Below are 27540 nucleotides of genomic sequence, written 5' to 3'. Positions count from 1 at the left end.
TTATGCGCAGAATCATTCTTGGAATCTAGATTCATCTTTCCTAATTTGAAAAGTTATATCTTGTTACAAGTTTCGAAATTCTTTAAAAAATGATACAATATTTACATAAAATGAAACTCCGCCTTTTTACCTAGGAGTCCACATTTTTCTAAAATGCCTTCAAAGTACGTCTGTCTGTAGCGAGAGCAGGCAAACGATGTGGTAATCATGATGCCTTACAACTGTCTGGTGCTGTTGCAGAGATTCTTCTTCCAGGGTCTTCTTTTATTCAATTTTCGATTCTAAAATTATGAATGAATTATCTTTACCTCCTATGTAAGTAATAATGAGAAAGTCGAAGAAGGTCTCGGTCCACCTTCGAAGGTGAATAGTAAAAACATTCTCATTTGTACACTCCTTTGTAGATTAAACAAAAACTCTCATCAGAGATTGGGGGCCGTCCACATAGTACGTACGCACTAAGGGGGGGGGTCTTCCCAAAAGCGTATGCTTGCGTACAGGGGGAGAGGAGGGGTCGAAGGAAAATGTACGTACGCAGAGAAAATTTTTATAGCCCTTTTTTGCCGACTTTCACGCTTCTTATACGCAGAAAAAGAAAAAGTTTTTTTAATAAACATTGAGTTTCATGTATGAAATAAAGGTCCGAACCAAGCGAAATTTTCTTCAACCGAGGAGGGGGGTGAATGAAAAAGTACGTACTTACCAGGGGGTATAGCCATTTGCGTACGCTTTCGTACAGGGGGAAGGGGTACTCGATTTTCGACATTTTAGTGCGTTAGTACTATGTAGACGGCCCCTTGTGAGAATAAACTGTCAAACTCTCACATAGGCAAAACAATGTAGATATACAAACGTGTACCCTAAACTCCCTTGACTTAACACTAACTTTTCTTAATAAGGTTTTGTCCTTGTAAACATGATTATACCAGAGCGTGTGTATAAATGTATGAATGAAATTGCGTCTTACGGAAACCGATATTGTTTTGTATCGAATGTGGAAATCAGTGGGATGTGCATTAGTGAAAGATTTTCAGTGCATAAATGTGATGGTTGAAATGCATGATTCTTGGCTTCGGCTTCTGACTCGTGCCAAATCTATCATGAATTGACTTTCGTTTCTATTTATCTACAAATAAAATCTTATAGTGGGAACGTACTTTTTAAACCTCATTCTCATTAGGAATTTCAAAACTACTTTAATCCCATTAGAAATGAATAGGGAAAATATTTTCCCTGCTAAAAGAAAATGATCACAGGGGCAATGCATGGGTGTAGTCTAACCAAGGAGGTAATAGGTTTACTAGGTGACGGGTAAGTCCAAGCCAAAGTTCGAAAAATCGACCCTGTCAGAGACTGAATTTCAAAAATTCAGAGAGACTATTTTCCGCAATTTTCAGCCAAATTTTCAAACTTTGGTCTAAACTAGGAGAGTTTATGACCCTGTGAGAGAGTCGATTTTATTATTCTTTTACAGTGGTGGCCACCTATTTGTTAAGTATTTTCTAATCTACCATTTCATATTGATTGAATCTCTATAATTCGATTTAACGGATAAAAAAAGGAATTATGACGAAATTCAAAACTGACTTTACGAAATATTTTAGTTTGAGATGCAGAAAGATTCGTTGATTAATAAAGGTTCCAATCAAATGGAGTTTACTAAACCTTGAACTTCAATTTGAACTTCACTTCACTTCATTTTCTTGTCAGCTATACAAGCTAATGGTCAAAGCAGGGTTTTTCATATCAGACGGAAAATAGAATCAACATAATAAATTAGCCAAGATTTTCAATATTTTGCTGAAGTTAACCAAATTCTAAGAGCGGGACAGTCTCTTTATAATTCGCTGAGACTGAAATCTGTCCGAGACGAAAGAACTGAGAACACTGGAGCTAATTAAGAACTGTGTGATAATCAAGTATTTCCCAATCAATTTTATATATTCGTGCTTACATTCCCTAATTATATGGCTGATTACATTTAGCTTAGAAATGTAAGGGAGGAGTGGGGTGATTAATCCGTAATAGCCCTGCTGTAATCACCCCGCGAAAAGAGAAAGGAAAGGAAGGAAAGATAAAAACTAATTGATTTCATAGTTGTACAATTCGAATATTTTCATTGGTTAATAGTCATTTAAGCTTCTATTAAATGGCAAAAATAAAAAGGAACTTTGAAAAAATATGTGAACAAAATAAGGAAAAGGGAGGAGTGGCTGAATTTTAATTTATCCATAATAATTAACCAGGACAAATAACATGGTCGTTCGGATGATTTTGGGAATAATAGCCCCTTGTTTCATTGAAAACATTTCAAATAGCCCTCACTACGTTCATGCTTTTTTGAAATATTTTCAATGAACCTCGGGACTATTACTCCCAAATCACCCTCCAAACCATGTTATTACTAGTACAAATAGTAAAATTAGAGACATCCTCTTACCATTACATTCGATGGTCAATGAACTCCAGATCACATTTTTGGTATATGTTGCGTACAAACCAATCTTGCCACCTTTCTGTTGGTCAACTTCAAGAACACCACTGTCTACTGTTGCACCACCATCCACGCCTTTGACTTGTATTCTTTAAGAAAAAAAACATACAGTTGTCTCTTTAATTCGATGTTAAAGGGACACAAAGTCTTCCTCGAATTAGAGAAAGATTCGAATTACAGAGAGTATATTATATACCATTTTTTCAGCTGAAGGGACCAAAGTTTTAGTTCGAATTACAAAAACATCGAATTATAGAGGTTCAAATAAGAGAAAGTTGACTGAAGAGAAGAGCTGTCGTATTTCCAGCCTCGTCCACGTGTATCCAGAGCTTTATTAAACATTACTGACTGACCAGGCCAGGCGGAACCACCTTAAAATTGGGGAGGCTGAAGGCTCATAATGAGATAAAACTCGCTAGGAATTTGAGAAAAAAAATCTCATTGAGAAGGCTGAAGTCTCCCCAGTCTCCCCGCTTCCGCTGGGCCTGCTGACGCCAGAGAATATCAGGTAAAAAGGTATGCTTATAAAGGATCCCAACCATGAAAGTTGTCTCTTCGAAGGTTTTGCTTTGGAAATTCTTTTTACTGAAAATGTGTGATATAATTGAAACATTCATACCTTAACTGATTTGTTAATGGTCTTCTGTGTATTTTCAAATTATAAGAGCTTCCAGGTTGCCAGTCAAATGGCGAACTCCATTTCAGAACCTGATAAGAAAAAATTCTCTCATTGTGACTCGTTAAAAACCAACATTTTGAATATGGGTATTTGTGTTATTTATAAGTGTTTAAAAACCTTGCTAAAACTTAAATAGAACAACCATATTCTCAAAATGACTATTTCTACCATTGAAATAAGTTTTAAATATTAAGTGTAGCATCAGTGATTCTATGGGGCTTAGAGCTGGCAAAACCTCTATATGAGTGTCTAAGTGAGCCGATAAATCACAAAATAAAAATTCGTCAAACCTTCTCATTGGCTGGGTTTCGCCCATTATTTCGACTGACCTAAAAAATTCCAATTGTGATTTAAAAACATCTGATTTTTATAGAGCCCTTTTGGTTATCAAAATGGGGCCTAACAGTCACATAAGGTTCCAGATGGAAATAGCGTGTTTAAAACTCCTCTAAATTTCTATCAGACTACATATTCATTTCCGTCGATGTCGACATTTGCAGAAAATTCTTGGAAGACAATGTATAGGAAGACAAATCTCTAGAAGACTCAATGGTTTTGCTATGTTTTTATAAGCTGGATAATGAAAAATTATCTCCTATTTGTCGTGCGTAGAACCGGCAAAATTCTCCATTCAGCCGGCCAAAACAAAATGTGACTAGAAATACATACATAGACTGCCACTCTCTTCAATCCGTTGATATTTTGTAGTGACAACAGATAATACTTCTTTAGTGACTGATAATCGAAGGCGATACCAACTTCATAGAAAGTGTTCATGACTTTCCCTTCTTGTTGGAGAATGTGAATCACACCATTGAAATCGAAACCTTCGTACAAGTCATCGCCTGGAAGTAAATGGTAAATGTTACGGCGGAAATGTAACATTGATGGTTCACAGGTCGGAATAGACTAAATCCTGTTCCAAAATGCCCTTCCTAGAGCAGGAGAGTCGTTTATTCGAAGGGGAGTTTATTCGATGAGGGCGTTTAACTTGCTTGCTACTAGAAAGTCTTCAAACGTAAAAACACGAAAAGCTTGGACTCTAAACATTCGAAAAAGTCACAAAGTGGAATAGACTGCATGAACTGCAATGTAGGCTGCCAGGCACTTACCTAGTAAGACAACACTTCCGTTGATATAGCTATTCAATTCCACTTCCTGTCCCTAGAAGAAGAAAGATCTTTCTATGATAGTGTTTTCTGCAACTCGAACACTTCAAAAGAAGCAAGGAATCAGTCGAGTTATTGAGAGTTTAAAATAAGTTCTGGTTGTTAATTTCTTGGAGGAATATTGTGGATATTTCCTTCCCTTGCACCCTATGGACATGTATCTAAATGCTCAGAACGCCTCACAACATAGAACATTTTTCAAAACTGTGGATTTGACCCCGGCTCGAACCATCAAAGTAGTTTGTCAGTGATTCTGAGCCCGGTACACTAGCATTTTGCTAGCCGCCGCAAATATCCGAAATTTGAAAATATTCATAAAAGACACTACTATATATATAACGAACCACGTTACCAAGAATCCAACTCCACGTAAAATGTTACCTACCTTGTCATGAATTTTCCACAATAGATTTGCTGGTTCTCGAGGATTATTAAGAAGTATGGTTCGATGCTTGAGGAAGCTCGTCCTCCAGATAGCGTTGTTAAGTGGACAGGAATCCACACGACTGTCGTAACCATCATCATCGTAATCATACTCACAGACATCGCCACGTTGGTTATCTAAAAAGGAATGGTAATACAGTCTCGTAACCCTTTCTAATTCGAATCTCTATTATTCGAATTTTTCTGTAATTCGAAATTAAAATTGAAATATTGGTCCCCTTAGCTGGAAGTGGTTTAAATTACTTTCGTAATTCGAAACTTTCTCTAATTTGAATGAAATTTTTGGTCGTTTGAAGATCGAGTTAGAGAGAGTCAACAGTTATAGTAAGTAAGTTTGCGACCGCAGTTGAGGATGACAAAAAGGTCTCCTTTTCTTGATCTGTTTTACCCGAAGGTAGGGAAGGTAAAGATAAAATTTGAAGATTCGCATCTAGCACTTTGTACTTTAAACTCAATGGGTCTCACTCACCATCGATATCAAATTGTAATAAGTTATGCATAAGGGGACAATTGTCTGCTTGATCGACAAACCCATCGTTATCATCATCTGTATCGCAAGTATCACCTGAAATGAGAGAGAGAATGGATTATTGAAAAAAAAAAAAAAAGGCTCTTTCATACCTTTATGTGAGGAACCAATTGGCTGGTTGTTTATTACAGAGACATAGTGTATAAACTATGCTATAGTCTAAGACAAATCACTATACATATAAGAAATAAACCCAAAGCCGAAGAAAATTCGCAAACAAGCTTTTTGCCGAAAAGAGTTTACAGCCGGCAGAGTTTGCCAGTCTTGGAAATTTTCCCGCCGATTCTTTTTCCGAATACCGCCATAACGCCTTACCGCCATATTTTTTATTTATCGTCTTCATGCTGTATTGAATGAGTATTTAGAGATTTATTTCTTTCATTTCGGATTTTGCTATCTCATTTTTTAAGTGTTGTTGGTTCAGAAAGAGGTTGAGTTCTGAGAACACAAGATTCAGTCTTACTATTTTAGAATTTATTTTTCCCATCGTGGTGGACACAAGAACACAGAGAACGCAAGATTCAGTCTTACTATTTTGAAATTTATTTTCCCCATTGCAGTGGACACAAGAACACAGAACGATTCAGGTTTACTATTTTAGAATTTATTTTTCCCATTGCAGTGGACACAAGAACACAGAGAACACAAGATCCAGTCTTACTATTTTGAAATTTATTTTCCCCATTGCAGTGGACACAAGAACACAGAGAACACAACATTCAGCCTTATTATTTTAGAATTTACTTTTCCCATTGTGGTGGACACAAGAACACAGAGAACACAAGATTCAGTCTTACTATTTTAGAATTTATTTTTCCCATCGTGGGGACACAAGAACACAGAAAACACAAGATTCAGGTTTACTATTTTAGAATTTACTTTTTTCCATCGTGGTGGACACAAGAACACAGAGAACACAAGATTCAGTCTTACTATTTTAGAATTTATTTTTCCCATAAAAAAATGACGAATCTAGGCTGAGAGAGTCAAGCCTGATGATGAAACTAGCCCGTGAACATTTTTAGCCTGAATGACCAGTTTCTTATCAGCCAATCAGATTGCTTCTTTACTTACTTCACCTTAACCCGAAAAAAGCTGTGCGCCATACCTATATTGTCACCATCAGTGTCAACTTGTGCTGCGTTTGGGAAATATGGACAATTGTCTCTCCCGTCAGCTATTCCATCATAATCTCTGGAAAGAAAACCAAGTCAAAGTTGTTCTTTAAAGGCTTGGGGACACGAGAAGTTTTTTTTCGCGTTGGTGCAATACAACATGCTCCATCCCACCAACACAAGAAAAAAAGTGCGTGTCTCATGGTTTCTTTTTTTGTTTCATGGGACAAAAAGTGAGGGAAATACCCAAAAGACACGCTGATTTTGTCCCTGGGACAATGGAGCAAAATCGATTCGAATCAATTTTGCTCCATTGTCCTAGGGACAAAAGTGAAATTTCACTTTTATTTGTAGAAAGATATATATTATAAATTCATAAAATTTACAAAAATATTTATTCAAAACTTAGATTTTCACTTATTTTATTCATTTCATTAGACTTTCGTTGTACTCACGCATGTTCGTGCCCAGGCTCTCTGGCTCGTTTAGTCCTTTTCCTTTTCATTGGCCTTGCCTTGTTTTCATTTTGGCTCAGTTCAGTTCATTTTCTGACCTTCATTTTTTTCATTGCAATTGCATGTTCATGCCCAGGTTTCATGGTCTTTTTCAAACTCGTTTCGCCCTCATTTTCATTCGCACGTTCGTGCTCAGGCCTCTAGGCGGTCACAGCTTTGGTTCTCACCTTGTTCCCGTTTCGTGCCTTTTTTGTTTGATTATTAGTCATTTTTTCATTAATTAGTCATTTTTTAACTAATTAGAGATTCTTTCACTAATTAGCCATTTTCACTAATTAGGCATTTTCACTAATCAAGCATTTTCACTAATTAAGCATTTTCACTAGTTAGCCATTTTCACTAATTAGCCATTTTCACTAAAAAGCATTTTCACTAATCAAGCATTTTCACTAATTAAGCATTTTCACTAATTAGATATTTTCACTAATTAAGCATTTTCACTAATTAGCCATTTTCATTAATTAGGCATTTTCACTAATTAAGCATTTTCACTAATTAAGCACATTTTCACTAATTAGGCATTTTCACTAATTAGACATTTTCACTATTAGTCATTTTTTTCACTAATTAGCCATTTTCATTAATTAGTCATTTTTAACTAATTAGCCATTTTCATTAATTAGCCATTTTCACTAATTAGGCATTTTCATTAATAATTAGTTATTTTTCATTAATTAGCCATTTTCATTTAAATTAGTCATTTTTTTCACTAATTGGTCATTTTCCTAGTTTTCATTTATTTAGTCAAATTGTCAATTTTTCACTCAAGGTAAACCGTACGTGCGGCCCTTTAGGGTCCCTTTTCCAAGCTTCCCAAAGTGCACTGTAAGGGTCGAAATGAGCAAAGATGAGAAAAGGGCACTCTAAGGGTGTAAAATTTGACCATATTTTGCCTAAAAAAGGTCAAAGATTTTCAGGAAAATACACCGTAAGGGTCGATTTTAAGCCCTAACTTACTCAAATTTGGCTAAATTTTCACTGCACTGTAAGGGTCCAGTTTCACTTTTTAGCCGCACGTACGGTCGTTTTTGTCGAGTGCCCCCCCCCCCGGGCGTATTACTACGAATAAATGCCCAGGTCTTTATTAAGTTTTAGTTATTAAGAGGGGTGTTTAAAAGAAGGGGAAGTTTATTAAATAATTTATAACCAAGGTAATTTTAATAAAGTGAATGGGAACCTTAGTACAAATTTGTCAATTTAGGTATGCAGAAACGGGGAAAAATGACTGTATGTAAGCAAGCCTCAAAAATCTAGGGAAGAAATATGGTTCAAATAAAACGTCATAGTCACCTGTCATTTTGGTTATCACAAACATCACCCACACCGTTCAAATCAACATCGAGCTAAAACCAAAGATATGCTATTATAACGATATGATTTTTATTGAAGATAGATCCCCAGTAAAGAAGTTAAAAAGTTAAGGAGTTAAAAGACTTGAACATCCTCTTAATCGCTTAAAAACTCAACCAATTTAAATTTTTGACAGACCAGGAATTGATTGAAAGTAATGTGTTTAACTTAATATTAACATCATCTAGCATTAACTAAAGGATGCTATCGTCCGTTAGATGGTTAGCAAGTAGTTTAACACCATTATTGGTGGTTGAAGGAAAAATAGCAGTCGTAGAATTTGGGACAAGCTAAACATCAACTTCACTGTTTACACGGCTCCAGTCTTACCTTTGTTTACAAATCTACCCCGCTTCCAAGCTTTGGTATTTTCTAAACTTAAGGGTATCATTTATGCTTTGAAATGATAATGATGTTTACCTGGTCGTTATTTGGAACAGAAGGACAATTATCACACAGATCACCAATTCCATCGCCGTCCCCATCCCATTGCTGTTCGTTCTTTACAAAGGGGCAATTATCAAACCCGTTCACCACACCTATAAAAGAAACGTTGCTTATTTCTAGTTATTTCATTACTGAATTTCACAAAGTGGATCGATCGATCAACCAATCAAACCGCAGCTTTTAAGTGGTAGAAATCGATAATCTAAGACGGTACCCTGAGTATCAGAGGTTAAGTTTTCAAAGAATATATTAACCTCTGAAGACCCAATAATAGAAATTTTATCGCGCATGTGTCAATCTAATCACTGTAGAAAGAATCAAAGATGAAGAGCAAATATTACCTTAATAATGTCTAGCAGACTGTATCAGTATGCAGTTTACTATTTACAAATTCCCCAGAAACCTCCAAGTGTAATTGAAGTGAGTTTCTTTCTTCGAAAGAAATCTTTTACATTATCCCCAAATGTATAACAGTAATTACTAAACTATTAATTATGGAAATGTCACTTTAATTGAATCGAAATAATAGACAGACTTTATGTTATGATTCTCTATCACTGACTCTTTTTAAAAAACATTGATGACATTTTTTAGTTGTGTTTTCAACGACGGGAATAAAAATATCAACTTTGAACTTCATCCAAGATCTACTACATCTACTTTTGTCTGCGTTGATTGCGCGCTGAATAGAATCTCAATTGGTCGGCACAGCGTCGATATATGATTTCGACCTGTGCTTTTGACGGTACTAAGACGGTGTGCAAAATGTCAGTTCAATCACGTGGTTGGTATTTTACTGACTGGTCAACTTTTTACCTAAAAAGCTCACATTCAGCATAATCACTTGTCTAATTCTGCTGAAATTTATACCAAAATTGTCGGATAAACATTTCAAAAGTTATCAAAATTTTTTATTCCGACTTCCTAATGGGACCTTCGATTGCAATATGCCATATGTAAAACTGATTTGGAATTGAAAATGAATTTAGATTTGGGATATCTAAAACAATAATGGACTGCGACAGAAAAAGACATCAAAAGTCTTTCCCAATATGCTGATAGTGGACAAAATATATTGACCACAATTCACTGCGACAAATGTCTGTACCAGATGGAAAATGACGTCATCGTGACGTCATCATTCTTACCGTCATTATCATTATCGACATCACAAAAATCTCCATACGAGTCGCCATCAATATCACGCTGTAAAGGATTAGCATTTGACGGACAATTATCACATACATTCCCTATACCGTCTTGGTCGACGTCCAATTGATCTCCATTTGATTTGAAAGGGCAATTGTCCTATGGGAGAATTAACAAACTTTAATGTAAGGCACTTACATCATAAAATATAGTGGAGTTTCCATAACGCACGGAAAACACATATTTATTTGAGTCAAGGAAGTTTGGAGTAAGAAATTGTTTACTGAAGAGACCATGAAACTTTTTCGTTTTGAGTTAAGGAGACATTTGAGTTAAGGAGACATTTGAGTTATAGAGGTTCGAGTTAAAGGAGACATTTGAGTTAGAGAGGTTCGAGTTAAGGAGACATTTGAGTTCGAGAGGTTCGAGTTAAGGAGACATTTGAGTTAGAGCGGTTCGAGTTAAAGGAGACATTTGAGTTAGAGGTTCGAGTTAAGGAGACTTTTGAGTTAAAGAGGTTCCAGTTAAGGAGACATTTGAGTTCGAGAGGTTCGAGTTAAGGAGACATTTGAGTTAGAGAGGTTCGAGTTAAAGGAGACATTTGAGTTATAGAGGTACGAGTTAAGAAGACATTTGAGTTCGAGAGGTTCGAGTTAAGGAGACATTTGAGTTAGAGAGGTTCGAGTTAAGGAGACATTTGAGTTCGAGAGGTTCGAGTTAAGGAGACATTTGAGTTAGAGAGGTTCGAGTTAAAGGAGACATTTGAGTTATAGAGGTACGAGTTTAAGAAGACATTTGAGTTCGAGAGGTTCGAGTTAAGGAGACATTTGAGTTAGAGAGGTTCGAGTTAAGGAGACATTTGAGTTAGAGAGGTTCGAGTTAAGGAGACATTTGAGTTAGAGAGGTTCGAGTTAAAGAGACATTTGAGTTAGAGAGGTTCGAGTTAAAGAGACATTTGAGTTAGAGAGGTTCGAGTTAAGGAGACATTTGAGTTCGAGAGGTTCGAGTTAAAGGAGACAATTGAGTTCGAGAGGTTCGAGTTAAGGAGACATTTGAGTTAGAGAGGTTCGAGTTAAAGGAGACATTTGAGTTAGAGGTTCGAGTTAAAGGAGACATTTGAGTTAGAGGTTCGAGTTAAGGAGACATTTGAGTTAGAGAGGTTCGAGTTAAAGGAGACATTTGAGTTAGAGAGGTTCGAGTTAAGGAGACATTTGAGTTAGAGAGGTTCGAGTTAAGGAGACATTTGAGTTATAGAGGTACGAGTTAAGAAGACATTTGAGTTCGAGAGGTTCGAGTTAAGGAGACATTTGAGTTAGAGAGGTTCGAGTTAAGGAGACATTTGAGTTCGAGAGGTTCGAGTTAAAGGAGACATTTGAGTTCGAGAGGTTCGAGTTAAGGAGACATTTGAGTTAGAGAGTTTCGAGTTAAAGGAGACATTTGAGTTAGAGAGTTTCGAGTTAAAGGAGACATTTGAGTTCGAGAGGTTCGAGTTAAGGAGACATTTGAGTTAGAGAGGTTCGAGTTAAAGGAGACAATTGAGTTAGAGAGGTTCGAGCTAAGGAGACATTTGAGTTATAGAGGTACGAGTTAAGAAGACATTTGAGTTAGAGAGGTTCAAGTTAAGGAGACATTTGAGTTAGAGAGATTCGAGTTAAAGGAGACATTTGAGTTAGAGAGGTTCGAGTTAAGGAGACATTTGAGTTAGAGAGGTTCGAGTTAAGGAGACATTTGAGTTAGAGAGGTTCGAGTTAAGGAGACATTTGAGTTAGAGAGGTTCGAGTTAAGGAGACATTTGAGTTAGAGAGGTTCGAGTTAAGGAGACATTTGAGTTCGAGAGGTTCGAGTTAAGGAGACATTTGAGTTAGAGAGGTTCGAGTTAAAGGAGACATTTGAGTTAGAGAGGTTCGAGTTAAGAAGACATTTGAGTTAGAGAGGTTCGAGTTAAAGGAGACATTTGAGTTAGAGAGGTTCGAGTTAAGGAGACATTTGAGTTAGAGAGGTTCGAGTTAAGGAGACATTTTAGTTAGAGAGGTTCGAGTTAAGGAGACATTTGAGTTCGAGAGGTTCGAGTTAAGGAGACATTTGAGTTAGAGAGGTTCGAGTTAAAGGAGAAGGAGACATTTGAGTTAGAGAGGTTCGAGTTAAGGAGACATTTGAGTTAGAGAGGTTCGAGTTAAGGAGACATTTGAGTTAGAGAGGTTCGAGTTAAGAAGACATTTGAGTTTTAGAGGTTCGAGTTAAAGAGACTCCAATGTGAAAAGTGATCCCTTGATATACCATTTCGTCTTGTATACCATCGTCATCATCGTCCGCATCGCACACATCACCCACACCATCGAAATCGCTATCCAACTGACCACTGTTTGGTAAGTACGGGCAGTTGTCCTAAAGGAGATAAAAATAAGACTAGTATAATGGAAGTTGTCCTTAAGGAGACAAAAATAAACACAAAATCAATATGCCCACTATTTAGTGAAGAAGTTTCTTTGTTCATAGGGAGATCCGGGGGGGGGGGCACTCGATTTCGAAACGACGGTATGTGCCACGCAAAATCTGCTTTTCAAAACTGTACCCTTACAGTGCAGTTCAATATGGCTGAAAAGGTACCCTTTCAGTGCATTTTCTCTTGATTTACCCAACCCTTATAGTGCACTATATTTCTCAGCTGTAAATCTGCGCGGAAGAAGAAGCTAGAAAAATTTTCTGTTTCAAAGAAAAACTGAGAAAATTATTCTTGTCAGCTGTAATTATCAGACAAAAGAAACTTTTTCAAACAAAGGAAAAGTAAAAACCTTTCTATTTAACAATTATTTTGAATTTGTTTTAAAATTCGACCCTTGCAGTGCAATCTCACAGAAACACACCCTTACAGTGCATTTTGGGATACTGAAAAACCCCACCCTTAAGCGCGGCACACGACGTAGGCCAGATCATATGAGTGCACCCCCCGGGAGGGAGATACATAAAATCGATATCTAACTGCCTAGCTATGTCTGGTAAATAAGGACAGCTGTATAGGAAGACAAAATATGTAAAGAATTAAGATGCAAGTACGGAAAAAGCACCGATTTATGCAGTCTTTTTTATTCAGATTAAGTCCGTTTACGTTTTTGAACTTTGACGTAAAGAGAGTGTAAAACATATAGTAAAGAAAAAAACATGGTTTGTGACTTGTTATCGACGATTTGCGTCAGGCCTGCATTCTGTGGGCCAGAGACTATATGTAACCGATGCACGAATTCTAAACTGATACAATTGAGAAAAACTCAAGTAACTTACCTTTATACAACTTGCAATTTTCGGATCACAATTCAAATCTTCATCCGGAAATCCATCGAAATCTGAATCTTTTCCACATTCAAAACCGTTACCAGCATACCCAAAGTTACACTAAAAATATTGAATTAACTTGAATTTAACTTTGTTTAATTTCCAATTCGATTATATGTTTTTTATAGAGTTCAGTTAAGTACAATCGTGAAATACCAGACTTTTTAATTTCATCCCGAGTTTCATCCACGAGTTAATAATAGCCAGTTAAGGAGCAAGCGCAAAAACGGGAGTATTTTTTACAGAATTGTTTTCTACAGCCATGAACGGCTTCAACCTCCCGCAACTTATTTTCCTGCTCGCCAATAAAGCTTTACAGGCGATAACATTGTTTAGCTATTTATAATAATAACATTTTTTAGCATATGGTCGTATCTACGAACACCTTTTTTTCATCAGCAAATACAGATCTAAGATTGAGGTTAGAATTACAGAATATCGTTATCATAATTCACTGGTCGCGGATCTGGTCAAGTGTCTAAAGCTTAGAGTCAATATTTTTTACGTAGAGCCCAACATTCTAGGCGGTCTTCGGTCTTTTTTACACGGGGTTTACGGCCAGCTGACTCAGCTTTATAAACTGAACGGAACATTAGAAGGAGCGGAGATTCGAACCGCGATTTGAGATTTGAGGTGCTGAAGCCTTTCCCCGCTTGGCCATCTCTGCTTGAAGCTGGCGACTAAATTCTCCAGAAGAAAAAAACAGAAGAAAAAAAACGTACATCTGAAAACTGTTCTCTACTATATACCTGACAAGCTTTTATATCACCACCTTTGAGGTCGTTCAACTCATAAGAACAAGTTGCATGTTCAGAGCACGGATTTTGCGCACTTCTTGGTTCTCCTTGACATTCTCGGATCTGCGCACATTTCCCAAACTTGTTGAATGCGTATCCGGATTCACAAGACGTACAAAAATATCCACCCTAAAAAATAGTAAAAGATTGCTAAGGTTTTTATAATTTCTACGGTATTGTTCGATTTTTTCATTGAGACAAAATAGAAATGACATACACCCTTTTATATAGGAACCAAGGCGCTGTGATATAGTAGTCATTGACCTTGCTTGCTGCACAGGCGACTGAGGTTCGATTCCCACTCGCAGCGGCTCACTTGGCAAGTGAATGAACTTTCGCCCGGGTCAACCCATGCCATGTGGGGGGGGTTAGGTAGTCAGTCTAAGGTGCTGACGGGGCGCTAATTGAAAGCGTCTATAGTTGCGAAAATAGGCCTCGAAGCCTCCTGTGACTCAATCAAATAAAAATATAAGTAGAAATAGAAATAGTAAATTTTGGTTGGGGCTGTTTTATCTCGTTATTTTCATACTTGGATGTTCTTAATTTCTCTTGGCACTGTATTTCCTTATCGGTTTAAAATGAGCTTTATAGCAGCATTTCATTAGCCATTTTTTTAAAGCGAGGCTGCGATTATTCGTAATTTGTTCTTGGTAATTGGCAATAAGTTAGCTTCGTATTCTTCTTATAAACTTTCTCTTAAAAAACGTGTAATTATGTAAGCCAAATTCTTTTAAAGTCTCTCAAAAAGAAAAGGAAGTAATAATTAAATAGTAAGTCTTGCTGTGGTGACCCGCAGCCTCCTTAGCTATATACCCGAGCGGGCGCCATCTTTCTCCATGGATTGTTTCATTAACCCTCTATCGTTCTCCCCTATTGCTTAGAAAACCGAATCCTCTACTTACACTACGGTTTGCTTTAATAATAATCAGAGAATATGATAATTAATAGTTCACCAATGACTTACAAAGTCACCCTTGATCATTCTGAGCATTAAGCAGAAAAACATCAAGTCCCATTTTGAAGCCTTTGATACTGGATTGGAATCCTCTCTTACCTTTACACTACGGTTTCGCTTTAATAATAATTACCGTAAGTTGGTCGAATATCGACATCCCTCTTCTAATTTCAACAACCTTCTTTAGAGATAGGAATAATAGAAAGGCCGGAATCACTGATGGACTCCTCAACTGATTGCTAAGCAGAGAAAATTAGTTTCAATCAGCAATTCCGACCTTCCTATTATTCCTATATCTAAAGAAGGATGTCGAAATAAGAAGAGGAATGTCGACATTAGACCAAATAACCATAATTAGCGATTATGATAATTAGTTCACCAATGACTTACATAGGTATTATTACAAAATGTATGTTTTGGACAAACACTTGTTAGTTCACCAATAACTTACATAGGTATTATTACAAAATGTATGTTTTGGGCAAACACTTGGCGTTTGTGTACATTCGTCTACATCAACACATGTCTGAAAGAACAATCAAATGCATGTTTGTACTGCTGCCATAACCTTTCTCAAGATTAGCACTTTGAAGAATATTATACTTCCCAGTCGCACGTCTCAAAGAACAATCAAATGCACAAACGTTGCGATAACCTTTTTCAAGATAGGGAATTTGGAAAATATTATTATACTACAGTTTAATAAGCAGTATATTGCCAAATGGGTTGTCCATTAAATTTCCATACAGGGGTGGGGGTGGACAAACCTTTTTAAGGCAAAAAAAGATTTTTAGAAATGTGGTAATACCCCCTGGAAAATGGCAAAATTTGCAAAAGAAGTCTTGAAAAATTATTTTCCTACCTTAAAAGTAAGGGGTGGACCCCCTTGAAATTTTAGAATAACCTTTGACCTACTGGAAAAATATAAAAATACCCCCCGGGAAATGTTCGTCTATGCAGGAAAGAAGTGTCTTCAAATCCTATGGTTGTACCTGTTTATTATTTTTGGCAAAATCATTTCCACGTCCAAAGATTGCATTGCCTTGGAAACCAGGCGGACATTGCGTACAAGTGTAACCAGGGTTACGGTTTTGACAAGTTGTCAATGGTGAACAAGGATTTAATGAACACTGAAAGTATAACAAAATAATGAAAATTAAGTATACCTCTGTCCCATTGGATATTTCTCACTCATTGGGGATATGAAAATATTTATCGAAATCTCAATCTTCATTCCCAATAAAACCATAGGGCACAGTGAGATTGAATTTCAGGGTATTTGTTCGATTTTTGGCAATTTCTTTTCAGTGGGGTGGATGCTCCACCGGGTCTGTGCTGCAGAGCTGTTCAGATTGTTGAAAATGCCTGAAAATTCGACGTCGGTCACTTAAGGTATTTTACCAAAAGTAAAATTTACTCAAATTTGGCTAGATTTTCTCTTCACTGGGTTCAAATTTACAGGCTTAACTTTGGGCCGAACACACGACCGTTTTTATATCGAGTTCCCTCCGAAGATATGCGAATCCTATGCAATCTACTGTACAATTTATATGTTGAACGGTGAAAAAGAATGCGGCTTTTATATTTTGATTGATTTTACTGTACAATTTATAGACTTACTTCATTAATATCGCGACAAGTCTTGCCATCACCTTCCATACCCAAAGGACATTTACCACACTGGTATCCAGCCTCATCATTCGTCTTGAAACATGGCACCAAATAATAACAAGGGTTAGATGAACAAGCATTTCGACGACCAAAACGTAGAGAGTTTCTGATGAGTTGCTGAAGAGGTCCATTTTCTCTGTTTCCTTCACCTTATGAAAACATTTGTGTAAAAATGAAATACGTTCCACAGTGCAGTAACACTTATTCGAACTTCTATTACTCAAATCTCTTTTATTAAAATGCGAAGTTTTTCAGTTCCCGTTAAGAAGGAACACTCCACCAGTGGCGTTGTGGGAAAATTTTTCTGGAGGGGCCAAAGTCAATTTTTTTAAATGGCGCCCCCCTCTCCAATTTTCCAAAGTGGTGTCCCCACCCACCATTTTCTAAACTTTCACTAAATTCATTTGCTTAGGCATAAAGAGGAAGGAAATATTTAGTGGAAAAGAGTAACTTTATCTTTGATGAACGGAAAAGGGAAAAACAGGCCCCAACATGGTTTGGGCCGACTACCGGGTGCGCCACAAAAAAGTTTCTCTCTTTAAAACTAATTTTCTCAAAATCTAAAAATTTTAGAAGAACCGTTCCTATTTCATTGGAAAGAAGAAAGATAAACTTAAATTTTGATGGGTCATTTATTAAATTTGATTCATTAGATAAAAAGTTATGCTCAATTAAACAAAAAAGTTACTGTCTGAAAGTGCTCAAAAACGTTAAAAATCGACCTATCAAATTAAAAAGAAGCATAATTACTTAATACATCATTATTTTTGTCTCGCAGTCATTAAAAATGATAATTAGCGGTATAAATGACATAGTTCGCACCCCCCCCTTTATAAAGGGGGGGGGGTAGCGATGTTCAGAAAATCTCAGAAAGGGGGGGGGTAAGAGAATTTTTTCTAGAAAGGGGGAAGTTTTCAGAAAGGGGGGGGGGGTTCATCTAGAAAGGGGGGGGGGGGTAAGATGTCAGTGGTATGTTTTTTTTGTGTTTTCCCAAATTAGAAGTTTTATTTTTAATTTACAATGCAACGTCTTCTTTATTAATTGTTTAGTATGTTTGAAACATTCGATTCAAAATGATTCTATTTTTTTCGCAATGCAGTGTGATTTTAAAATTTTGAGGGGGGTAGCATCAAATTTTAAAAGGGGGAAGAACCTAGGGTAGGGGGGGGGGGTAGCTCTAGGGTAGGGGGGGTAGTGACCCCCTTCCGAACTATGAATGACCTTTTGTTATATAAAGAAGGCTGAATTTCACTAAAAGGCAGAAACTTCGTCGAAAAAGGCCAAAAAACGTGGTAAAATTCATAAAAATACACCAAATATAAGTTTCGAGGTACATTCAGCCTTACATAGACTTTATCCAATCTAAAACCAAAAATCTAAGAAGAATATCGGTAAAAGTAAATTAAAGTGATTTTGATGAAGATTTTAAAACACTTTCGACCTTTCAGTTTCGAAATTTATGTGTTTAGTTACTGCAAAAATGCTCTTAATCGTGTAAAGGCCATTGTGATTGCCAATTTTGAAATAAAAATTTGATAGGTCGATTTTCAACGTTTTCGAGCACTTTCTGAAATCAACTTTTTCATTCAATTGAGCATAACTTTTGATCTAAAGTCTATTCACGATAAGTGTGCACTCTTTTTTCTTTTACTTATAACTTTTGAAGGAATTCTTCAATCTTTATAAATTTGGTATCATTGGATAGATATTAGTGAGTGGAACAATTTGAAATAAAAATATCTTTGAAAAAATTCTAAAAATGAAGATGAAAATGAAGAAGAAAAAAATGAAGATCTTGTAGAAAAGTGCTATAACTATCATTTTCACTGAAGTGAATTCTTGATCATCGAACGTCATCACTGTGAAAAGAATTCTCAAAAATAACCAATCAGTCAAAAGATATCAAACAAAGTTATAACGTCATTGACGTCTAAAAACGCTGTTTTCTGCAATTTTTTGCTGTTTTTTGGGGTCAATCACTTATTAACTTTGTATCATAACTTTATATTGAATAAATATTTTAATAAAACTTTTTCACAGTGATGATCTCCTAAGATCAAGGAATCTCTCCAGTAAAAATGAAAGTTATAGCACTTTTCTACAAGATCTTCTTTTTTTTCTTCTTCATTTTCATCTTCATTTTTAGAATTTTTTTAAAGATTTTTTTACTTCAAATTGTTCCACTCACTAATATCTTTCAAATGATACCAAATTTATAAAGATTGGAGAATTCCTTCAAAAGTTATAGGTAAAAGAAAAAAGAGTGCACACTTATCGTGAATTGACTTTAATGAATCGATTTTAATAAATGACCCATCAAAATTTAAGTTTATTTTTCTTCTTTCCAATGAAATTGGAATGGTTCTTTTAAATTTTTTAGATTTCTAGAAAATTAGTTTTAAAGAGAGAAACTTTTTTGTGGCGCACCCGGTAGAAAATTTTTTTTTAAATCAACTGCCAAGATACCCTAAATCACTAAATAAAAATAGACAAATTTGAAACTTGCTAGAGTGAAAAGGAACTTAAAGAAACAATGTGTTATGTGAGCGAAGTGAGCGAAAAAACTGATGTTTTATGATTTCAATATTGTTGTCAGCATATTGGTCTTGGGGCGCAGTTCATTTAATAATGCTATATTATGCACAAAAAAAATTAAAATTAGCTAGATTGCAAAGAAGTTACCAATTAACTGTATTGCGAGCGAAGCGAGCGAAAAAAATTGCAAGTATTTTAAAATTATCTCAGTAAAATTGGTCCTGGGCGTAATTTAAGGCGTATAAAGTATGATTTTTAAGATTGGGGCGTTTAAAAAAATTTCTTTTGGCGCCCCTTCAAAAAAGCTCCGCTGGGGGGGGGGGCATGACCCCCCGGCCCCCCTGCCACAACGCCACTGCCGGGAACACTCTCCTAAAATTATTTCTATAAATCGAATCTCTCTGCTATAAGCCTCTGATTGATGAACTTTATGAACAAATCTCAAAAACACTTTTTATATTAAAAGACCCTTTGCTTTCATGAATTCTCGTACATGGATACCCTTTTGCTGCTGGAGAATGCCTTGATTCGTTGAATAATAGAAAGTACACTGTGGTATACTTCTCCCAACTTCGCATATAATAAAAAATATGACCGGATATGGAGAACAAGAATTGACACGAACATATGGAGGACATACCGAAATTTCCTTGTTCAATTTCTTTTACAGTATTCTTCATCAATTTGATGCTTGAAACCTAAAAAAAGTGTTGAAATAACGAGATTCAGGTCTTGAGAGTAGTTTTTGTTATAGTAGTCAGTAGCGTAGGCAAGAGGGGCGCAAAATTTGTGTAGGAGAGCAGATTTTTAATGACAAGGTAATTATCTTTTTATATTATGAATAGATTAATTACTACTGTGTCGTGAAAATCTGCTCTCCAACACAAATTTTGCGCCCCTCCTGTCTACGCTAACTGGTAGTAGTCAATAAACCATAAATATTCTAACAACCGTTTTTTTATATAAAAAGTTTAAGAACACTTTAAAGCTTTAGAGCTCTAAAAATTGCATTTTATTAGAAAGTTACACAAAAATACTTATAGAATGCTGAAAATAAATAAATTTTGAGAACACTTTTAGCCTTAAAACTCAATTGCAGGTTCCAAAAGAGCTATTAACGCTAGGTGGTGGAAAAATGAAGGTAATTATTGAAAGGTATATTCAAGTAGTTGATATTTGACACTTATTATTTCTACCTGTAACCCTTGGTTAACTTTGACTTCTTTCAACAGCTCAAGAGCTTGGTTTAATTTATCCAAAGGTGTCAGTATGCGACCTTCTTCTTTTTCTGCTGGTGCATTTTCTTCAGAATGAGACGATGATTCAAAGTCTGACGTGAATGATGCAGCATGTTCCCCTGAAAAAGTTAACTAACTATAATAATTATCTCTCTTCGTTCTTCTATCGCACCTTGATATTAAGGCCGGCGCAAATGAATCCAACATTTCATCCAACATTATTGTTGGATCAAATGTTGAGTTCATTTGCGCAAGTCATAAAATTGCAACTTTTTAAGAAAATTGTTGGAAATCATGTTGGATGAAGTTTGATCGCCGTCAAACTTTTCATCCAACATTTTTTATAAGATTTACGTCACTTTTATGTTGGCTTCAATGTTGGATGCATTTGCGTAATCATGTTGGATGAAAATGTTTGACGTTTTTGCGCAAATGACTTTTCATGCAACTTTTCGAATTTTTCCACGTGACTTTTCGTCCAACATTTCGTCCAACAATGAATTTGAAATGTTGGATCAAATGTTGGATTCATTTGCGCCGGCCTTTACACCGGCCCAACTACAATGTACTCATAAAGAGGAGGGTGACAAAACCGGTAGTACTTCAAAGGTCCATAACTTTTGATAGAGAAGCTTTTGTTTGCTTTTTTACTACATTTTTGAAATCGACGTGAAATTCGGCGTCGATTGGTGTATACGACGTTTGAAGCAAAACTGAGGGCCTCTGAAAGTGGAAATTTCAATGAAATTCCAAGAGGTCAAATTTTATTTTGAGGTGTTCGATCAGAATCACAGTAGAAAGCTACAGAGCAATTAAATACCAAGCTAAAGGCGTTATTTCTAGCGGGATTGAGACTACGACGCAAAAGTGCTGAAAGACGAAAAGTAAGATTTCGTTGATTTCAATGTGAAGCTAATATGCCTTACCGATCGCTTGAGGTTTTCTGTAACCATCCGTTTTGACCGTTTCTAAAAACAAGTGAAATTTGACATCAGTTCGATTAACATTGACCAAAAAAGTTTTAATGAACGTCAACTTTCAACTGCATTGACATTGTTGGCACAGAAAAACATTCAGAGATGATTCAGATTACGCTATGATATATCTCTTTCCAGATAATTGAAGACACAAGAAGTTGTTTAGCTGATGAATTACTACTCGCAGCCCCAGTGGAACTTTTTCTCACATCGGGCATAAAAATCGGGGATTCTTTTGATCACAGCTCAAAAAATCTAGTGGGTGTGGTTTTGAATTAAAATATTTTCCATTAAATTTAAAATGGGGATGAAATCAAAGTCCATTCTCCAATAGGGCTGAAATCGTAGAGTATTTTTGCTACCCGGGACGAATTTTTGCAAAACTTTGCAGTGGAGCAGGGGTGACAACGGGTCTGTGACATACTTTAATGGGATAAATTTTCGCGGGGATTAATTTTCGCGGATTTCGCGGATTCGGGTGTCATCCGTGAAAATAAGTCCCATTGGAAATTTGAAAAAGGCCCATCCGCGAAAATTAGTTTCCGCGAAAAATTTGATTTTTTTTTACAATCCGCGAAATTTCTATTTTTATCGTTTTTTATTTTTTTTTGAGGGCACGCAACCCTCGAAAAAGGTCAAATCCTCGATATGCTTGTTAGCAAAAAATCGTTTTCCTCAAAATTTTCTTCACAAATTTACAAACTTGGAAGAGGTATTGGAAAAATTTTTATCTAAAGTGATCGCTTATTGTTAAAAGCTTTTCAATGCAAGAGGGTAATCCAGGGGTAATCCAACTGGCTTGAAATTAAACATTTAAAAGGATATGTAAGAAAAGGAGGGAAAACGGAAAACAAAAGAATTTATTTTCAATTTAGTTTTCTTATCCCGAATTTCTCTTCCGCTTTTTTACCCAAATAGGCTGTGAAAATTTAGCTCCGCACCATGGAAGTTCAAATTCAACTTTTGATAGTTGTAATACATATCTCCTCGCCCTATTCCAAAACACCCTCTTATTACTTGAAAAAAAAATTCTTAATTTTTCTTTTGACCCTTTTCAAAAATCTTAATTTGTACCCCAATCCGCGAAATTAAATCCCCGCGAAAAATCAGGAAATCCCTCATCCGCGAAAATTAATCCCCGCGAAATCTTAAAATTTCGCGGATGAGCTCAACCGCGAAATTTAATCCCCGCGAAAATTTATCCCATTAAAGTAGAAGGGTGTCTTTTGGCAACATCTCTTAACTTACTTTGTTTGTAGCAATGGTGTTGGTAAACTATTTCATCCATTAATGATGTTGATAAATCGAATCGACTGATTTCTCCCTTTGTATCAAGACAAAAACAAATAGTTAAGTTTCAAATTTAATAAATTTATTATGAATACGTATAATACCCCAAGTAAATCTTGGACTGCATTGTTTTTATGAGGCCGGGATTGAAATGAAATACAGCTTACCCTTTCTAAAATTCGAAATAACTCTCCGTAATTCAAACCACTGTTAGACCATGTCCAGACGTTACGGTTCCGTATCTGCTCCGATATGGTTTCTGTTACAGATCGAGAGTGTTCATATTGGTTCCGTGCCGTTTCGGAACGAAATGGTCCCACTTGTGAACGTCAAAATTTGAAACGTCAAGAAAGAAGACGTTACAAAGCAAAACAGATCAAAACGGTTTCGCTCCACTATTTTCATCGGAACGGAACTGCTCCGTTTTCTTGCTCCGAAACGTTCCAAAATCAGTATGAACACTTCCTTCCCGAAACAAATACTATACCGGAGTGATACGAAACCGTAACGTCTGAACATGGTCTCAAATTCGAAAAAAAATCACGGTTTATGATTGGATTTGAAGGAGTGGCACTAGATGAAAAATTTAGGAAATTAAATTTAATGAGAGAAACGAGAGAAAATATGAATGGCCCCAGGGGGTACTAGGGTTGCAAGCTGACGTGTAGCCCGACTTTCCACCCTCGGACCCTTAGCCGAACTAAAAAAGAGGAAAAAAGTTTAAATCTTCCTATTTTCCCAACCGTTAGTGGGATTTTGGAAGTCCAAAAAAGGTACCCGTAAGGGCAGCACATACCCGTACCCTCCATTTACCTAAGTACCCCCCTCCTCCGGGGGAAATGGCGAACTCATCCTTACATAAGAGCGATGCTCTGGGTTAGTTTGTCCGTAAAATGTTTTCAATACATATCTCATGTCTTTCAAAACATCAAGGAAGTTTCGATCCAATTTTTTGGTTGAAAGAAGATCACAAAAATTGTACAATGAGATTCGATCGTTGAAAAAGTGTATGGTCAAATTTTGAATGCTGTTTTGTTTCAGTGCTGAAAATAGAAACATAATTTTGAAATTTAAGTTGGGTGTCTACTTGATATTTTGATATATCCTTTCTTTAGTAAGGTGTTATTATACTTTCTACAAACTCGTACCCAGGTCCTTAGCTTGTTTGTTGACGACAGCGCTCACGATAGATTGCATCACATCCGAGTAATACAGTCAACACTCTCTAATTCGAACCTCGCATCTTTCTGTAATTCGAACTAAAAGATTGGTCCCCTCAACCTGGAAAGTCAAATAAAAAACTTTTCGTAATTGGAAGAGAATTCTTGGTCTCAAAGCGATGCAAATGACCCTGGATTCTAGATTGCGATCCTCTAAACTAATGATTGTCTTGGACGAAGTATTTCCTTGTCAATGATCGCGCAAAATGAGACGCATTTCGGAATCTCACAAGATTTTGAAAGATACTTACTTCCCAATATTTGATTAGAAGTCTTGGTAGAACTCGCTCTCGCTTCCAAAACCACCAAATCATCCAAAATCTTTAGAGATAACGATACTGGTTCCCCTGAAAAATTTTATTCAAATGTAAATTAGCTTCAGGCTCTTTGAAAACGTATAAGGAGATCAGGACCTGAAGAATCTTAGAGCACGTCTTTTCAGCATCCCTCTGGAAAATCCGTATTATCAAACAATTTTCGTGTTTATGGATTAAAGAGGTAAATATTGTTTTAAGGGGGCTTTTGGTCTCCAGAGGGTCGCGAGTAGGGGGTCCTAAATGGCTCGGGTAGAGAACTATTATAGAATCCGTTTTCATGTCGGTAACATCAGTCCATAACTTTCGATCTAGCCAAAGAAAAGACTCGAAAACTTGGCAAATATACAAACGAGAAGAGTAGTATAACAATTTCAGATAAAAAGATTTCGATTACTGATTACTTAAAGGATCAAATATGACCAGAAAGTGTGACAGTAAAGACATCATTTAACCAAAGCTATAAGAACTTATTGAGAAGATTGGTTTTGAAAAGCGAGTTGCGGTTTACTAGATGTCACGTACATAACCCTTATATAGATGGATGATTCAGTAGTCTTCGAAGCATGGTGGGTCGACCAAAATTGGGGTAAATTAGGGAGGCGAATTCCCCAAATACTCTTAGGTGCCAAATAAACGCCTCCCCCCCCCCGTTTATTAATTTTTAAGAATATTTTCAGCTAGCAAGAAGAAGTCGCCTTACTTTGCTCCAAGAAGCCTGATTTTAGCATATATTTACCTTATTCTTTGGTTTTCAGAAGTACAACCTCCAACTCCCCCCCGGCAATTAGGTCCCCTCCGTTTATCAAAATTTCGAAAATTTTCAAACCCCCCCACCCCCGTTAATCGACCCCCCCCCCGTTTATTTGGCGTTTTTTGGTTTATTTATGAGGAGACTGGTAATAAATTTACAAATCTAAATTATTTATCTTTGGGCATGCCAAGGCAACGGCTTCAGACATTTTGACGTCATTCCTTCATGGTAACTCGAGCCCAGCCTCCTCACGCTCTAAAGGTTCGTGGTGTATAAATAGAAATGGAAAAGTCTTGGTCAACATAGCCCGGGATCTACTTAAAGCTTTTTTATAGACTGGATGGCAAGATTAAGTGGTCCGGTAGTATATGGTAATATGCTTTTGCTTACGCCAGATTTTCGTTGTTTTTGCCAGGTAAAAAAAGAATGAAGCAATGTTTTTATTTGAAAATAAGAGATTTCAAAATCTGTTATTGATGTTTGTATGATGTTTGTTGCTCATTCTTAATTATATTGTTTATTTTTGTTAATTGGATTTTAAACATTTCTTTTCTTCAAAATAACAACCTCGTCAAATACTCCTAGTCTACTTCACTGGACTCAGCGTCATCAAAAATTATCAAAAAGCAAAGTTCAGCCAGAAGTAGACTCTAGTCTAAGGCCAACACTCACCATCAGCTTCAGTAGTTTCCAAACGAAAAACGTTGATCGGATGAAGAGGTTCTTTGAAGAAGAATTGTATTCTCATAAAACTGTGCGGTGAATCTGTGAAAAAACTGGTGATAAAGTCATTTCCCACAATCCCTTCCTTACCCTCTTGGACATCAAGTTGAACTAAAAAAAAAATAGGAAGAGTTGGTTATAATACCCTGTTCCAGTCTTTTATGAAAAAGACACCTATGTCATTGCAAAATCCAGACACCTTTATAAAATAAATTCCAACCTTTTTCCCGGATAAGACATATCTATTTTATGATACTACAGGGGGATTCTTGAAGCAGGATCCTTTTTGCTTTTTATCGAAGGAGGAAAATAAGCACAGGCGTCGTAATTTTTCGATTACAGTTGAATCTCTAGAACTCGAACCTCTATTACCCAAACATCTTTATAATTCGAACAAGTTTAATCGTCCCTTCAATGAACAATGCCTTTAAAATCAATCTCATAACTCGAACAAATTTGAGTTTCCCGAACGTGCTCGAGTTATAGAGACACCACTGTAATGAGATTTTTCTTGGTTCAAAAAGTTTCATCTTTACTTCCTTTTTTTGTGCTTGTGATACTTTTTGCAGGACATGTCCACCTTGCATTAGACTTAGCCCTGTAGAAAAGTGCCTTGGCGCTAACAACGAAGGCTGAAATAACCCTGTTCTTTGTCGTGAAGTATCGAAAGTTTCTTAACTCTGCAACTCCCTTGTATGAGAACTAAATTATCGTCCGTTATAGAGAGATAGTAAAGTGGAAAAATATATATGCACGGAGTTTACAGCCGTAGTGGCAGTAGTGGGAGGTAGACGTAAAGAAAGCAGCAGAAGAGTTTGGAAAAAACACTGTAAACATCTCCGCAACTGCTTACTCTGCCCTGACCTAACCTCTGTTTTCTCTTTTTAGTGACATTTTGCTGTCTAAGCGCAAGAAGAAGAAAAAGTCAATAAATGGTAAAATCAATATACCTGTTTTTCCAGTCAAATCGAAAGTAGTGGTGTAACACATACAGAAAACCAAAACTAAATATTGTATAAACTTCATATCCACCCGCTGAAAGAAGAGCAAAAACGTTTTGAATATACTAGACGACATGAAGCCGAAGCGACATGAAGGCCCATCGACATAGCAATAGCACTCTTTGTACAACAAGGCGACGTTTCTTCCAAAAGTTACTTTAATTGACAGGACATGCTGAAAGACCCGCTACGGCTAGTAAAACAAACCTATGCCGCCCGAACTTTAAACATAAGATCTTAAGGTTATTTAAAAAATCTCACTGCTGGTTTGATTCAAATGATCCTGAAAAAACGTCCAGTCGATCTATACTCAACCTCTTAACTCGAATATCTCCTCAACAAATTTATGTCCCTTCAGTAACAAGCCTCAAAATTTCCACAATATAACAAACTGTGTTCCCCGTGCGTATTCGAGTTATGAACTCACGTAGTGAATTAATGCATTTCTGAGAGATCCCTTTCAACTATCACCAGAACTCTAAAGCGTCCCCTATCGGTTAAAGATCTGTACAAGATATCATATTGATCTACTAATAATAAGTTTCTATTGTAAGAGATTTCATAAATTGAGTGGTTTCCAAATCATTTCTATAACCGCTTTTTCTTTTTTAGATGTTAGGTTAACGAAGCCTCGACTTTCGCAAGTATTACATAAAACTGCTCCCTTTATAAGGAATTAAGTTTCTAATAACGTAAAATACTAAGACATAGGCAGATATGATGATGATAATTGAAAGGTTGAAACTTAATGGTGAGTAGAGCTGATTCCAAAGAGAATGGCTAAAACACCCCTTTATCACAGACCCGGTGGGTATGAAATTTTCTTATTCGAAATCCCAATGGG

General features: G+C 36.4%; 1 protein-coding gene across 1 annotated transcript; it reads right to left on the bottom strand.

The window, feature by feature from the left end:
• On the bottom strand, positions 1–26727 carry LOC136806214 (cartilage oligomeric matrix protein-like). The gene is made up of 26 exons (XM_067062778.1): positions 26646–26727; positions 25645–25806; positions 24156–24251; positions 23543–23727; positions 22643–22718; positions 21344–21385; positions 20376–20536; positions 19820–19877; positions 16594–16793; positions 15966–16103; positions 15425–15499; positions 13971–14147; positions 13171–13281; positions 12169–12276; positions 9891–10050; positions 8716–8834; positions 8236–8288; positions 6424–6509; positions 5256–5351; positions 4728–4903; positions 4286–4337; positions 3843–4018; positions 3464–3502; positions 3114–3202; positions 2441–2583; positions 1–281 (listed from the first exon to the last, which is right to left on the bottom strand). Exons 1-26 carry the CDS (start codon positions 26719–26721, stop codon positions 265–267), a joined length of 2871 nt encoding a protein of 956 aa, XP_066918879.1. The 5' UTR covers positions 26722–26727; the 3' UTR covers positions 1–264.
• Positions 26728–27540: the final 813 nt, after the last annotated feature.

The sequence above is a fragment of the Clytia hemisphaerica genome, unplaced genomic scaffold, assembly GCF_902728285.1.
Source record: "Clytia hemisphaerica strain Z4C2 unplaced genomic scaffold, Clytia hemisphaerica genome assembly, whole genome shotgun sequence".
Lineage (NCBI taxonomy): Eukaryota > Metazoa > Cnidaria > Hydrozoa > Leptothecata > Clytiidae > Clytia > Clytia hemisphaerica.
The sequence above is the reverse complement of the archived record's forward strand: the minus strand, read 5'-3'. Positions and strand labels throughout refer to the sequence as shown.

Excerpts from the sequence above, each read along its gene's own strand:
- LOC136806214 (XM_067062778.1), bottom strand. The coding sequence starts at position 26,721 with ATGAAGTTTATACAATATTTAGTTTTGGTTTTCTGTATGTGTTACACC. Across the intron at positions 23,728-24,155 it reads TTCTAATCAAATATTGGGAA|CACTGAAACAAAACAGCATT; the intron begins GTAAGTATCTTT and ends TTCTATTTTCAG. Across the intron at positions 4,338-4,727 it reads TGTGGAAAATTCATGACAAG|GGACAGGAAGTGGAATTGAA; the intron begins GTAGGTAACATT and ends TTCTTCTTCTAG.